This window comes from Furipterus horrens, unplaced genomic scaffold, assembly GCF_987537825.1.
Source record: "Furipterus horrens unplaced genomic scaffold, mFurHor1.1.pri manual_scaffold_4, whole genome shotgun sequence".
NCBI lineage: Eukaryota > Metazoa > Chordata > Mammalia > Chiroptera > Furipteridae > Furipterus > Furipterus horrens.
Window position 1 is genome coordinate 30,917,374 of NW_028327174.1, and position 16,131 is coordinate 30,933,504.

The window sequence follows — 16,131 nt, forward strand, 5'->3', positions numbered from 1 at the left end:
ATTTATTTTGTAAAACTCCCTGAAAGGCTTGCTTTTGTTGTTCAAGTTCTGGTAGAAAGGAAACAGGTTTTATATGTAGTCAAATAGTAGATCCCTGCATCTGTGAAGGGAGCGTTCAAGTCTCTTTGTGAGCGGCAGGCTCGGTTAAGATGCTTGCTGCCTGAAGCCATTGTTCTGCATGGCAGAGTCGCTGGGGCTGGGTTTTCATGGCCCTTGACAGGCAGCTGCTGGTGAATGGAGCACTAAACCTGCTGAAGGCGCTTCCAGTGTTCGTTTCTTAAGCTTCTACTTAAGAGTAAATCACATTTTTGCTTAATTTGAATTTCTTTGGGGAAGACCACTGAAGGAAACTAGTTTTTGAAAACCAGGTCTCAAAAAGCTAGATACTGTATGGGATAAAAATAAACTTGATAAACAGCCTAGTTTTAAAAAATTCTCCAAAAGGTGTTCCCAAAGATGGCAGACAAGCCCTTTTAAACTTTGTAGCCATTAATTAGTCAACTTAGTAGAAAAGCAGCCTATGTTAATGAGTATAGGTGGATTTAGAGTTCGGGTTCAATATACATCAGTACAACAGGGTGCAGCTCACACAGTATGAATGCTTCAGAGCACTGACAGAGGTATTTGCTGTAATTATTATTTTCTGAACTGGAATTTAATCATTAGTTTATAGGCAGTTTTCAGTGTGTTTTAGATTGTCAATGGTATGCCTCTTCCTTATATGATTATAAATGCTTTTTTCACGTATTTCCAAACTTGATACAAAGTTAATATCATTTATATTTTCAGTATGTAGTTCTGTGATATAGTTTAGTGCCCAGTCCAGAACCTTTTGCATATCAAGGTCACTATAGTTATTTCTTGAAATTACGAACAATCAAATAAACCAAGGCATGTGGGAGTAAATTACCTTAGTACTAGGGCAGCATTTCTTGGCTTGAATCAACTTTCCCTGGTTGACAGACTTCGTAAGCAGGTAGCCATGGGTGGCCAACTCTTCTTACTTTTTTAAATTGTTTCTCCTATTACAGTCCCGATTTTTGTTTACCTTTTGCCCCCCCCCCCACACAGCCCACCCCTCTCTCCCACAGTCAGTCCCTTCTCTGTTGTCCATCCCAATTTGTTAACAGAGAAGATGGGGGGGTTGTTGGCCTCGCTGAGTGTTTCTTGTCCTGGAGGGCGGGGTGGGTGTTCAGTTTTCAGCAAGCCTGTTTTCAGGAGAGACATCAAAAAGCCGAAGAACAGGCAGCATAATGAAGAAATTTAGTTTAGGGAAAAGGTTGAAAGAATTGGAAATATTTTGAACACAGGATAAGAGATGGTATTTTAGAGCTATATAACATAACTTGGTAATGAAATCATCTTCTAGATGAGAAAACCAAATCCCTAAAATGTTCAGTTGGCCAAATTTTGTTAGCATATGACGGACTCTAGATTATTCCCTTTCTGGTTTTGGATTGTCTTTATTTTTAATGAAATCATAGCAAAAGAAAGGGATTTCTTTTAAACATAATTACTATACTTCTGGCAAAATTTTAAAAATAGAAGGATTGTTTTACTTTTTCATTAAATCCAAAAGTCAGGAATCATGGGCATAATAAAAAGAGTGCTGCTTAAGGAAGTAAGAGGCCCATACTCGAGTTCTCACTGGCCCACTCACTCTTAACCCCAAGTATTGAAAGGAGTATAATCTCTCAGTCTTCTCCCCACCTGGTCCTCTCTGCTCCTTTCCCTCAAACCAACTCTCTCTCTCTCATTAATATGTGGTTATGTTTATTATATAACCATATATAAATGATTTTCTGAATCCCAGAAGATGTAAATAATTCACCAAGGCCTCTATACTTAGTAGAAAAGCAAAAGACAAAACTTGGTCCCTCTGATTTTTGATCAACTGCTTTTTCCTACTTCATTGTTTTTTCTACTGTATTGTTTTGTTTTTCGCAGCCTTATGTCTTTCATGCTTTAAGCCACAAATGGGTGTATTTAACACAAGGCTTTCTCGGTTTGTAGAATGATATCATAAAATTACTGCCCCAGTAGGCACAAATCTTAATTAGCATGGCTCATAGCCCAGTTGCACCCAATTCATTATACCCGATCACAATGAAGTCTTCGTTTTACATGAGTGTTTATGCTTTGTTACTAGCAATACGTCTATGGGTCAGAAGAGAGCTCTGACATCCAGGATATCAGCCAAGGATTCCCAGATTATTAAAGAGTATAGTCAAGTAACTTACACATCAAGTTAGACATGGGACCCCCTCTGGTCCATGTAATCACTAGCATCTTTGGCATTTTAATACCCAGTAGGAGGCAGCAAATTATTAGCAATTATACATGCACAATTCCAAAATATTCTCATTGTCAAAAAATACAGGACTAAGGTGTTAAGTAAGCATTGAAAGAAACAGTCAGGAAGCCTGAGTTTATGGGGGTCTCAATTCTCCCACATTTGGTCCATTGGATTACATTACGTTTGATATTACTAGAGTGTGAATTTATGCCAATGGAGATGATAACATAGGATAAATACTTGTACTTTAATCATTATTCTTTTTAGTCTAGATCTTTTTTTAATTAAAAGATTATGTTTGCATTTAGAATTTGAATAGTAATTACATGTATATCTTATACCTACCTCTAGAGGTAATGGGAACACAAATGCTTACTTTATTTAGAATTTTTAACTGACTTATAAAAATTCTTTATATGTAGTGAATCTGACCTAGCATGAAATTAGCACAGGATGTTTTTATATATTCTAAAGAGTGTTTTATCAAAATGTCATTTTTTTAAATTGTAAACTGAAATTTTATTCTATTCTTTAATCTTAGGAATCTTAGCACTATAGTATTATATATCCATATCTAAAAATTTAGTATTTTCTAAGAACTTTATTTTAGATGCTTAATGTATTTGAGGAATTTTTAGATTGCTTTTAAATGTTCCCCAAGATGCAGGTTGCTTTCATGAGATGGAATATTAATCTGTATGCCAGAAACATTGTAAAATTCCTGAGGTTTGCAGTTTTATGTCTGAAATGTTATGTTTAAGTATTTTGTCTTTAAATTTTGCGCTTTAAGCTTTAAGTCATTTTTATTTTTCGAGTTAAGAAAAGCAGTCAAGGGAAATTATTTTTTTAAACCACAAACATACTGATGTGCCCTTTCCATGGTCATGCTGTCTGAGGAAATGGCACAATAGAGAAGTCACCGAGGTCTGCAGTAGTTCACTTCCTGACTTCATGGTCTAGGGCACAGCTCAAAGCGTCAGTGTTCCAGCCATAAACACAAGTCCTATTTAACTGTACTAGTGAGATGTATGAGGAGGAGCTTCTAGGAGTCTGTGTATGTAATAACAAATAAGCTGTAGAGACAGATTTTGGATGAGATATTGAGTATTTTTAGTTCTAAAAGTACCAATATTCTTCTTTAAATCAAACTCTAAGTTGTGCAAAATTAATTCTCTTTTATGTAAGTGATGTAGATGCTGTTTACTTAATGTATTAAATCCATCAAATTAAATTTTGTAAAAAAATTTAAATGTTTTTATTAATAACCTATACCTTCTATAATATGTAATTTTTATATTTTAAAAAACAAGTCCTAATATATATTTTATTGACCAGGGGGGAAAAAGTACTCTTAATTTAGAATCTGGAAAGCAACTTTCCTTTATTTTTACATTTCAATTCTTTTACTTTAGAGTAATTTCTTACCAAACATTACCGAGAAATATGCCAAGCCACAGAGCACAGATTATGGCCCGATATCCTGAAGGTTATAGAACACTCCCAAGAAACAGCAAGACCAGGCCTGAGAGTATCTGCAGCGTAACCCCTTCCACTCATGACAAAACGGTGGGCTCCGGAGCAGAAGAGAAACGAAGATCAATGAGAGACGACACGATGTGGCAGCTGTACGAATGGCAGCAGCGTCAGTTCTACAATAAACAGGGCACGCTCCCTCGGCACGGCACTTTGACCAGCCCTAAAACCATGGTTAACATTTCTGACCAGACAATGCACTCTATTCCCACGTCACCTTCCCATGGGTCCATAGCTGCTTATCAGGGGTACTCCCCTCAACGAACCTACAGATCAGAAGTGTCTTCACCAATTCAGAGAGGAGATGTGACGATAGACCGCAGGCACAGGGCCCAGCACCCTAAGGTAGTGTTGGCTCTTCTTGTGTTAACTACTGTATGCAGGGTGGGTTTTTGTTTTTTCCTAGTACACTATTCTTTTAAATGAGATAAGAAAATAGGGAGGAGGAGTCAAGGCAGCTCCTTATTTTGTTTGTTTTTAATATTAAGGAAGAATATACTGCAATGTCAAAATCTCCTGTATAAAATCTAATCTTGCACCGCTGCATCTCTCAGCACAGGAACAGGTTTTTTTGTTGTTTTTGGTTTGTTTGTTTGTTTGTGTTTTGAGTGGATGCATTATGCAATCTTCCCTGCCTAAGAACATACCTCATCAACTTAAGACCAGACCATGTGCATTTTTATGGGCTCTTCTCTCACTTGCAAATTCTATACCTGCCCTTTCTAGCATTCTCTGCTAAGATGAAGGTGTCAACCTCATCTTCTAACCAGCTGAGTATATGGCATATTGAAATACCACCTTAGATACGCAACTTAATATCAGAATAACAATGCTTACTGATTCATACTTTTAAAAAATTCAGACACAGAGATCATGTTTTAAGTGAGTTGAAGCTTTGCCTAGTAGGTGGTTGAAGGTGAATTCAGAGTGCTTTTTTTGGTCAGCTTCTCACACTGCTGAAGCAGTTGTTGGACCAGACAGCCCATGTGCGGCCAGTTCTCTGGTGTCTGCCCCAAAGTGAAAGGGAGTTTTCCTGTGATCTTCTTTTTAATTCTGAAGAATTTCTTGCTTTATACTATTTTAAAATGCACTTTTTCTTATCATTGTGACAGGCTGAATCTTTCAGTTACCTCATTGTGTAAAACATTTGCTTGATATTTCCATAAATAAGAGTTAGCTAGAAATTAATGTCGCTAAGGAATTTTCTGATTGGAGTATGCTTTATGAGGCTCACTTTGAACTTCACTGTCAATGAAGTTGAGTGTTTAATCACTTTGTCCACCCAAAGGCAAATCATATTTGATTTAAAAAATAGTAACAGTATTTAAGAGATATCTGATTGAATACAACTTATTACTGTGTGGTTGAAAAGTGTTCTTATGTTTATTAGTATTTTTCATATTCTTAGCCAAAATTTATCATGTTTTAACAATAAATATGAAATGAATGTGTGCTCTCTATCCCATTCCAAGTTAACTCCTCCTCCCAAAAAACTTCTCCAACATGCCAATTTTTTTTCCCCAAACAATCTTATCTTTCTTGATGTGTTCAGTGGTTCTTGAAGTATGGTCCATAGACCCCTGGGAGGTGGGGGAGGGGGCGGTCCCTGAGGGTCACCATGATCCTTTCAGGGGGTCTGTATGCAAGCTCAAAACTATTGTTGTTGTTGTTGTTGTTGTTGTTAAGCATTTTTCACTATGTTACCATTTTCTAATAGTGCAGAAGCAATGGCGGGTCAGAGTACTGGTGCCTTACCCTAAATTGAGAGAGGGGCTCCAAACCATGCTAGAGGTCATTATAGGCTTGTAGGCTTCACTTAAAAATCCTTCGATAAAACAGTAAAGGATAATTCTATTATTTTAATATTCTGTGTGATGAAATGGGAAATATACTTTAAGCATTTCTGTTGCATGCCAAAGCGCTAATGGCTGTCTCCCAGAAAAATACCTGCATGATTGAGTGGCAAGCTGAACTAGCTGCTTTCTCCATGAAACACCATTTTTGCTTGCAAGAGCGAATGACAGACAAACTAGTTGTTTGGACTTAGTATTTGACAGACACTTCTCAAAGTAAAATGTTAGCCTATCACTTCAAGGAGAACTCCTGACAGTATTTGTCACTGATATGTGTCAGCATTAAAAACATTTGCATAACTCACTGAGCCAGTATTTTCCACATGACCAATGTTTGAGATTACAAAATCATGAATGGGTTGGGTAGAAGATTCATTTGAAAGTGCAAACAGACTAGACTAATGGATGTTATTGTAACAGTATGAAAAGTTCATTGATACAGTTTCAGATACCAGTTTGCAACTAACCTTTAAGAAAATACCACTTTTCAAGCTTCAGTGTAATATCAAGGATAAATATTTACAATGATCCAAAAAAAAGCGATTCAAGTTCTCTTTCCTTTTCAATATATGTATTGAGGGTGGATTTCCTTTGTGTACTTTCATTAAAGAGATTATCACAACAGATTGCATACAGCAGCAGATAGGAAAAATCTAGCCAGATATTACAGAGATTTGCAAAACTGTGCTGCCCTTGTCACTAAACTTTATTTTTAAGGACATAAAGGGGTCCTGAGACCAATAAGTTAGAGAACCACTGAGCCAGAATGTAGAGAATTACTCTGTTCATCAGCATCCATATTTTAGTCAAGACATGTTAGTGCCTCTCTTCTTTCATAAGCCCTAAGAGCAAATTTTAAGTGGTATCGTATGAAATAAATTGAAGATTGCTCATCACTGATGTTGACCACAGAAATTTTTCTTGTGCCTTTACTTTCCCAGCATGTCTATGTGCCTGACAGGAGGTCAATGCCAGCAGGCCTGACTTTACAGTCTGTTAGTTCTCAGAGTCTCCAAGGCAAAACAGTGAGTACAGTGTCTTTATTTACCATCACATGTTCTATTTATGTGCTACACATGGTAGCACATACCTGACCCAGCTTTTAAGTTTGCGTTTTCAGGCCGGTGCCTTCAAAGAAAAACCTTTGCTATTTTTGTGCAAGAGAGGCTCCTAAGAAGAATTTGGAATCATGTAGCCATTGCAGAGTCTTACTGGATAATTCTCCCTAAATGTCTGACTGTCTAAATAGGAGTTATATTTTCAAGCTTTACTGTATAACCTGCGTGGATTTTTTTTATTTCATTGGATGTTAATTCCCTCATCCTTAAAACAGAAGTTGGAGTAGTTCATTAGTGGAGCAAATTCAGCAAGCAGCCATGTGTAGTCAAACTACAAGCCTATTAAGAAGTTTCTCCTGTGGATTTTTAGATAGATTAACTACTTTAGAACGGAAAAGAAACTAATTTACATATTTATGAAGAGAAAGAAAGACTATAAAAATACCGTTATCGTTTTATTGTTGGTGTTAAACTTCAAATTGAGAAGAAGTTGTATTATCAGGACACTATTACTCTTCAAATTAAAGAGAAAAGATGACTTTTTATTACTTTATTTTAATGGCATTCTTTTATCAGGGGAACTCTGCTTTAATATCAGTAGATAGTTTCACTGTATGTGAAGATGTGATTTGAGGACCTATGTAGTTGTTCCTTATTTAAAGTTCTCTTTCTGCAGTAATCAAAGCAAATTCATCTAATGTGAATTTTGCAAACATTCTTTTATTTTATCTTTTACATACTTAGAAGGAAGATTTTCTGGCTTTCAACTACTTGATATTTATTTATTTAGGGTTAAAAATAGTGCTTGACTAAAACTAAAATCTTTTAAATGTTGGAATTTTAAAATATTAAATTGTGAATCTTAACAGGCATTGATCATAAGGTAGTGCCAAGTATACAGTACTACAAAATTTTCTCTTCTGCCTTGCTCCCTCTAGTGGATATTTAGGATAAAATTTTATTTACCCACTACTCTTGAGGGAGTCAAATGTGCCTCTTTGTTTTGCCTCAAAACTCAAATCTTACAAACTTATTGGAACGTGACATCCTTTTGAAAATATCTTTATCTTAACTGCATAAATAACAAACCAGAGTTTCAAGATTTCTTCTTTTGGTAAATAGCACTCCGGTTCTTAGAATATTTAAATACCTTACACCTCCCTACCTTCTCCCTGGCCAGACCTTAAGGACTTGGTCGTAAGACATGGACTATCCACAGTCATGAGGTCCCAAGATATGGTTGGCATCAGATCAAAATCTTCTTGTTATGAAGTCACACATACACATTCTTAGACTATTTACTATCACTCAGTATTATCTAAAGAATCTAGTAGTAACTTTTTTTGTTTTTGTTTTTTTACTTTTGACATATTTCTCACCTGAAGGCCCAAGTTTTTAATGTAATTTTAAATAATAGTTTTAAATGATTTCTGTCCCTAAAATATCGTATATTTTCAAAAAGCAACAGCAAATGAACAGAAGACAGGTAATATAATGCGGTAGGCAAAACAAATCAGTCTCAGGAATGCTTTCTGGCTGGGAAGTTTTACTATGTTACAGCCAACGTTCATACTTGACTGCTTTTTAACAAAGGAAAATTTGTCAGATCAGCATCTTAAGGAATTTTATCTACCTTTGAAATTTTCTTCCCCTTAAGGATCACAGTAACTATCAGGAACCAAAAGCTTCTTCTCTTCCCAGAAGTTAGAAGGAGGGTTTTGTACCCATGAAAACTTTCTGTGTGTAATAAATATATGCATATTTTTTTAAGTCAAAACTGATCTTTTGATCATATAAAATATCCTTTGAAAGCACTAACAGTGGCATTTAAAAATATAACTGGGAAGCAATGAACAGATCCCAGGTACTGAGTTGAATGATGTAAAGATTTCCAAGTTTTACATAAATTTTAATTCTTTTTATTTACCTTCTGTTCTCTAAAAGAGTATTGCCAGTATTGTTCTGTTGGTGTAAAAGCCTTCGGTGTCATTTTTAAACATCTTATTATAATAATCTTTTAATACCTCTTATGTATAAATCTTTGTAATTTTTTTTTTTTTTGGCATTATGCTTTTTTATACTTAACATTTTAATTTCTCTCATGAGTTCTGAGAAAATGCCTTAATATACTGTCGTTTTGCTGTATCTTTTTAAAGTAACACTGTTCCTTCTATTTCTCTAGATATCTATGCATTTATGTAGGACCTATCATCATAGTGCCTAGGCACTATGTTTGATGTCAACCATAAGAGGAAACTTGCCAAGAAATCTTGGTTTAATATCTGTCACTTAAGACAACAATTAATCTGTTTTCCACTGTTTGGATTCTTAAATTGTACTCCTTCAGCCAGAGGAGCTTACGCTGCTGCTAATAAAGCTGAGACGGCAGCAAGCGGAACTGAGTAGTATCCGGGAGCATACGTTAGCACAGCTCATGCAGCTAAAGCTTGAGGCCCACAGCCCAAAGGTCAGCTATGGGGAGATGTGTCTGTGTTGTCTGCATTGTCACTTACTTTGAGCCACTCATTAATCGGTTTATCAGTGTCATTAGTGTAGAGCATGAGCCCATACCATCATTGCAACAATGGCATTAGGCCCTCCTATTGACCCTTTGAGAATTCACCTGCTTAACTATTAACGGAAAACACAGGCTCTCTTCTTAGCCTTCCACTCACCCACTTACCTGCCGACTTTTACAGATTTAAACAGTGTCATTTACCAAATACAGTAACTTCTGCAACTGCTAAAACAGATATTGAAAAGTCCTATAATTTGCTGTAAAGTAGTAAGTTGAAAATTGATTATCGTTTAGTAATACTACTTATTACGTGTCAAAGATTAATTTTAAGATATTTCTTTTGTTCTTGACTAAAAAGAATGAACACGTGTAAACATTTCTCAAAGGGTTTAATAGCCTCTAATTATATGCGAAACGTCCAAAGAAGTAGTACTATATTGCAGAAAAGAATTAACCTGTGAAGCTTCTACCATTGTGTCTGCTAAAGCCATTTGAAGGATTTTTCTGCTTAATATTTCAGCTTGGATGCATGTCTACTTAATTTCTTGCAAAACGAAGTGCAATTGTATAATTTAATGTCGTCTATACCATTCACGGCAGCGCATGTATGTGAAAGTTATTGTGTATTGTGATATGAGGTTGTGGTAAACTACCTGTTTTTCTTATTTCAAAATTGACCTTTCATGAATTCTGCACCTTCTTTCTCTATTCTTCTGTTTCTTGATTGATGCCTACTAGAATGAAATTCTTTTGCATCATCTTCAAAGGAACACCATGTATTTGGATCATCAGGTGGGGTTTGTAGAATTTTCTTACATATAATACCTAATAGAACTCTTTAAACGTAGTGCATTTTTTCAGGTTAATCAGATATTTCCGTCATTTTGAGTTAATAGCATGACAAGTGACAGTGTAAGAAATCCCTAACCAGGTAAATGCAGGAATACTGTAATAAGCCGGTAGGAAGACAGTTGTAGAGAGGTGGCGGGTGGGGGGTGTGGGGGAATGCTGGCTCACTTGAAATTGAGAGCCTGAATTCTCTAGACTTCTTTCTTATCCCAAGAAAACTCCTACTCATGGAGGCTTATCTTGACTTGGAGTTGACCTTCTTGGAGAAATAGATCCCAAGCTGTGACTGCCTTGCTGGAAGGCTGGGGGGTCAGGAGTGGTAAGCTCTGTATTCCCAAAGGGAAGCTTAAGGATGAGTGAAATGTGTCATAGAGATAATTTTTAAATGGTGTCCTTCTTCCTTGTTGGTCATCTCCTCCCAGTGTCTGGTCTTTGCTAAGCTACATAGTCAGTTTTACAGCTGTAGTTCCTAGCATTACCTCAGTGGGGGCAACAAGTATGATTGGTTAAGATGAATATTCAAAAGTGTGAGTGGCAGTTGGTGAACAAGAAGTGACACTTCAATATTTTAGTTTTTATGGAATTCTCTATTAATATTTAATTTTAATTTGATGAGGATTTTTATATGTTCTTAAATATAGAATTTCTGCAATGAATACATTTTGAGCTTGTTTTAAAATGTTCAAACTTTAATATTTTATCAAATGAAAGAGGTTACTGTAGAAAATATTATATGTATATTTGCTTGTTTGAAATAGATTAATATGCTTTAAATTATTTTTCTAATTTAAAGAGGGATTTTTACATTAGGATAACCCTTTAAAAGATGTCTTTTTTTTTAATTAAAAAATATATTTTGGTTAATTTAAAATTTATTTTTCCACAAATTGTTGTCTTCATGATTTTGCCAATTAGAATGCTTTAGAAATCAGCATTTCATGAATCCAAATTTATATCTCCCCTCCAGAGACAGGTGTTATTGAAATTTAACCACAGTGTCTATAATAGTCTTTCCTCAAAATCGCACACTGCCAGAAAACTAGTAAATACGTGGGAAATAACTTTCTTAAAAGCTCCTTTGTCTAAAAAGCTAGAAATAGTTAAGGAAAATAATGGGGTTTTAAACAAAAATTATTTTTAAAAAATGATACAAATTTGATCCTGAAGTTATCTAGAATCTCTGGAAGTAAACCTACTGGTGTGCTGTAATGTATTACCCACCCCGATATCAAAACTAGGATTTCCGAGCCAGAGATCTTGAGAGAAATCTTAGGAAAGGACAGGTAAATATATCGAAAGTACCACTGCTTGCTGAGATGATTCTCCTCGACTCTTTCCCAGGCTAACCTCGCCGCCTTCCCTTTGCCTAAGCGACCCAGACCCCGGCTGAGGTTTTACATTGCCACCGTCCCCCCGAAGCACGCTCTTCTGAGCCTTCCTACTGCTCCATGCTCTCTCTGGTCCTCCAGGTGACTTCTGAAAAGCTCAACTTCTTATTGGGCCTCTCTATTCTCTCAACCTGTCAGCAGAGGTTTTCCAATAATTCACCTTTTTAAATACTAGATCCTGAAGTAAAATTGTATTCTTCAAACTTTTATCTTTTTAAATTTAACCCTTATCGTACTTTCTTCCATTACCATTTAGTCCCCTTATACATCCCTTCCCTCTGCAGTCACCACACTGGTGTCCAGGTCCATGAGTCCTTTTTCCCTTTTGCTCAAGCCCTCCACCCCCTGTGTAAAGAATTACAGGATTTGACTGCTTGAATGCTAATTTCCTTTGAAATAAGACTTTCTGAAGGAAAAAAAATTGGGTCATTTTTAGATAATAATTAGACAATTTATAAAAACAAGGTGGAGGCTTTGCCCAGAAACTCGGATGATCATAAATGTGCATATCCTTAAGGTTTCCTAAAGAAAATCTCTCTTTAAATAAATCAAAAAATTTTATGGTTTTAAATAGTTGCTACTTTTGCATGTCCTATATCAGTAGGAAGGCTACTAAGGTATATAAAAGGAATTCTTGGTAATTTTGAAGTTTAATGGTAAGTTTTTATTCAGCTCAAACATTTCCAGCTTTTAATCTTGTTACTGCCAGTAACCTATTTCAGACTACCAGGTCTGTTGATTTTATAGGCATTATTGATTGCCTGGGTTTATAAGTTAATTCATCGGTTTTATATAAGTACAAATTGGAAAGTATATTTTAAAATCTTAAAGTCAAAGGAAAAGGCTCTGGTCCCATTTGATATTATTTATCATGCCAAATGAACATATACTAATTGATACTCATTTTCAGCACCTATGCTGCTTACTCTGATAAATTATCAGAATAACCTAAGGCCAGCAACAAAATGCAGTCTTCCTCCTGCTCCTTGTCAGAGTCCACCATCATCAAAAGAAGAATTTTAGTTTATTTAAAGTCTCTTAATATTTATCATTATTCCTGAAAAACAAAACCAAACTGTGGTCTCTGAGTAGCTACACAGGTAAATGCACTTCTGATATTACCATACTGTTTACAATAAAAAATGAAAATACCTTATCTGAAATTCTAAGGTGTATATATTACACAGTCAACCCAAAAATCTTGACTTGATACCTATAACTTTAGCAATATAATTTGGTGTCTTCTTATTGCCATTATGAGGGCAAGTCATGTACTGAAGTGCTTTTAAAAATAACAAAAGCTGTGGTAGAATTTTCTTCTGCAATTTTTAAATTTTGAAGTATGCTATTAGTTTGTTTATGCTTTTAAGCTCAGTAGACTTCAAAGCCTACATTTATTAAGATTAGTATAGATTTATGTGTCATTTTGTGAATTTTAAGGAAATGTGGTCCCAGAGTATTACCTGTGAATATACAATATCTAAATCCAAGTTCTAATTTTAAAATGAATAAGTACATAATATATAAGTAACTCATTTTCCTCTCGTTCAGCTTAATTATCACCAAATATTAGAGGAAATTTTTGTTATAGTTTAAGTGAAACTTAAAAACTTTTTCCAAAAATATATCTACTAAATGGATTTAACACTTAGTAAGGTTTTTTTTTCCTTGTTTATTCCTCTGCCTAGAAGAATACCGAAAGGAGTGGTGGGGGCAGGTATAGTTAAAATTTTGCAATGGCTCTGTACTCCCCAGGAAGTTGGAAATATATTTGAGATTATCAGCAGTTAAAATGGTATCTCCTAGAAAAGAATGTTTTCATTCTTTGAAAGTGAGGAGAAAGAGAATATTGTAATATATTTTCTTCTCAGAATGAGGCAGACTGAGCATAATTTTTAGAACTATATGGCCTTACTGAACCAAGTGTTAGATGATTAGGAGTACCTAATTTTCCCATGAAGTTAAATGTAAATCGTTTATTTGTAACCGAAGTAACAGGTTTCCATAGAAGCTTATTGTAGTCAACCATCTGGGGTTCACCTGTAAGATACAGAAAGGGCATACTGGTCGTTTGGGTTCCTGTATCCTTACTGGTTGTTAAATGTTTTTGATAGTACCCCTGTTAGTTAAAGTCCCAGTCCAGGCCATGAAACACTGAATTTAATTAGTATAGCTAAAAAGTATACTAACAGAGTCATATACCCTAACTGGACTAAGAAAAACATCTCTCAGAAAACGTGTTCAGAGTTCCAACCCCGGATCTTAGGCACATATATATCTTTAGCAGGTCTAACACTGGCAACAGGGTCTGCAGGGTTCTTAATCTTGTCACTTGTAAGGATTTCCAGTAATGTCTAGTTCTTGGCTCCTATAGCCTGGATTGAGGCTGCTTGGACTGGGCAAGAAAATGAAGTTGGGGTTTTAGAAACTAGACCCCAAGCTAAAGAGAAGAATTAGGCAAGTCCGGTCCATGGATGAAGATGTGGAACAGAGCTGGAGCTTTTTGATCAGTCATGAAGGGAGGATTAACAGGAACGGGGAAATTAGAACATGTCCCAACCCTTGACTTGTTTTCCTCACTCATGTTTTAGCTCTTTCTTCCGTTTGTTTGTTTCTTTCTTCCTTGCTTGCTTTCTCTTTCTGACTTTCCCCTATTAGAGATTGAAGAGCGGTTATGAGGGAATTTAGTTGATGTTCCCTTTTTCTTCTTCCTAAAGCCTTCCTACCAGTTTTCCATGTTAGGCAATGATGACCGAAAATGAGAGGCTAAGACCCACATAGGTAGGGATGGACAGAAGGATGGAGAAACTGAGTGGCGCTTCACAAGCCTTTTGTAAACAGGCTGCCCCCTTGCGGGCGCACCGACAGGTACCTGCCACCCACCCCCACCACTTCCGCAGCCAGCCACCCCCTTTGGGAATCCCTGCCAGGGTTCATTGAGTTTAACTTTTACACTTCAACCCATCTGAGCTTTACTTGTGCTGGTTCTGCAGCAGGTATTTTTCGTCTTTTAAATATAAAATTGTAGTATAACATTGAGTGTGCTTTCATAAATTCCCCTTAAAATTATGGTGGTCTGCCTTTACTCCCCTCCCCTCAAGAGTCATTTTAGTTAACTGCATGAGAAACATCTACATGAGAACGGGAAAGGAAGGGGCATACCTCAGTTGGCCACACTTACATTGGGGATTGCCTGTGCCCCATGTACTCACAAGTTCTTCGGGAAAAGAATATGCCTGTGCTGCCGTCATTTAATGGCACTCATTTGTGTCTATCCAGCGAGAGCTATCTCCCCACAGCTAGAACATGCGTAAGTCATTTCTGAATATAGCATCAAATAGTATATTCTGTTAGCCTAAAAATAAAAAGCATAAGCAAGAGGGAACAAGCTTTCTTTGAGATCAAAAGGAATTGCCATCTAGGGGCATAGAGTCTGGCAGAAGCCCAAATTGTGTCTCGATTCTGGTGTAAAGACCAGGGGTTTTTATGAGAAGAAGAGAGGAAATAATTACATGACTAGAAGGAAGGAATGTCTATAGGTGCTAATAGGCTACGATATTCTTTAGCTATACATGGTGGTATAACTTCTAAAGAATGTCCTCGGTCTTCAGTCCTGTAGTCAGGATGTCTGCTTTCCTGTTAGCTTTACAAACAATTGTTTGGAATACAATGTTGGTTTGACTCAGTTCAGAGGTTATTTTGCTTAGTTCAAACATTCCAAAGGCTCATGGAACAAGATGTGTGAGACCTTCCTCTGGGATAACAGGTCCAACTCCATTTTGAAATGACTCAATATATTGCTGTGTTCCCAATTCTCTAACACCAGATGGCTAAAGGACCTTATCCTTAAATTCCTGTCGAGAAGCTGGAAGTTTCTCATGACAAACAAGTTTGCCCCAGTACGCTAAAAGGAAAATACAGTTTAAGCATTCTTAGGGTGTTCTTTGTTACACAGAAATAAGGTTTGCAAGAATCAGTAGCTAAATCCTTCTGTCTTACTTCATCCGTGCATTATATTTAAGCATTCAGTACTTTTAGGGAGGATAAGAAAATCATTTTTAATATGAACTTCTAAAAGGTCTTGAAGAATAAGCCAGACTTTCTAATTTGCAAAGGTTTTATAGTTACATTTCAGATTTTATTATGTGATTTTTAAGTAAATATTAATATTTTATGAACTGTATACTAAAACTGCTAGTGACTTTGAGAGAAGCCTGCTATTCTGTCACTGGTTGCTGTCGACATTCCTCATCAGTGTGCTTTCTAAACCCTTTCAAGAAACCACAATGAGAAAGCTCTATAGACAGGAACTCTGACCACTTTTAAACATACTTTGCCAAGGAAAACGAAAAAAGGAACAGTTAGCTGGGTGTATGTAATTGGTACTGAAACCATTCGAGGTAAAACTCCAAGAGAACTTTTTTGCATTTTGTTCTTTGTGTTCATGAAAAACAGCTTTCCTATAAGGGAAGAAATGCTAACAAGATGATTGAAAAGATTCTTGATGGCTTTCATTGTTCCTGTCAATTCAGCAACTTCATTCTCCTGAGCTATTAAGCAAGAACCCATTTTCTCTAATATTTCAAGGAGTCCTGGAGCTTCTATTTTAAGGATGATTGAGAGCTACAAGTGGTAA

At 36.1% G+C, this 16,131-nt stretch overlaps 1 protein-coding gene across 1 annotated transcript in view; it reads left to right on the top strand.

Moving 5' to 3' along the window:
• Positions 1–16,131, top strand: part of PLEKHA5 (pleckstrin homology domain containing A5) — a 203,067-nt gene that overhangs the window by 144,617 nt on the left and 42,319 nt on the right. Inside the window, exons 11-14 of the mRNA XM_090272891.1 lie at positions 3,709–4,174; positions 6,624–6,707; positions 9,088–9,207; positions 9,997–10,050. Of these exons, the coding sequence (XP_090129017.1) occupies positions 3,709–4,174; positions 6,624–6,707; positions 9,088–9,207; positions 9,997–10,050 (724 nt within the window). The remainder of the gene's footprint in view (positions 1–3,708; positions 4,175–6,623; positions 6,708–9,087; positions 9,208–9,996; positions 10,051–16,131) is intronic.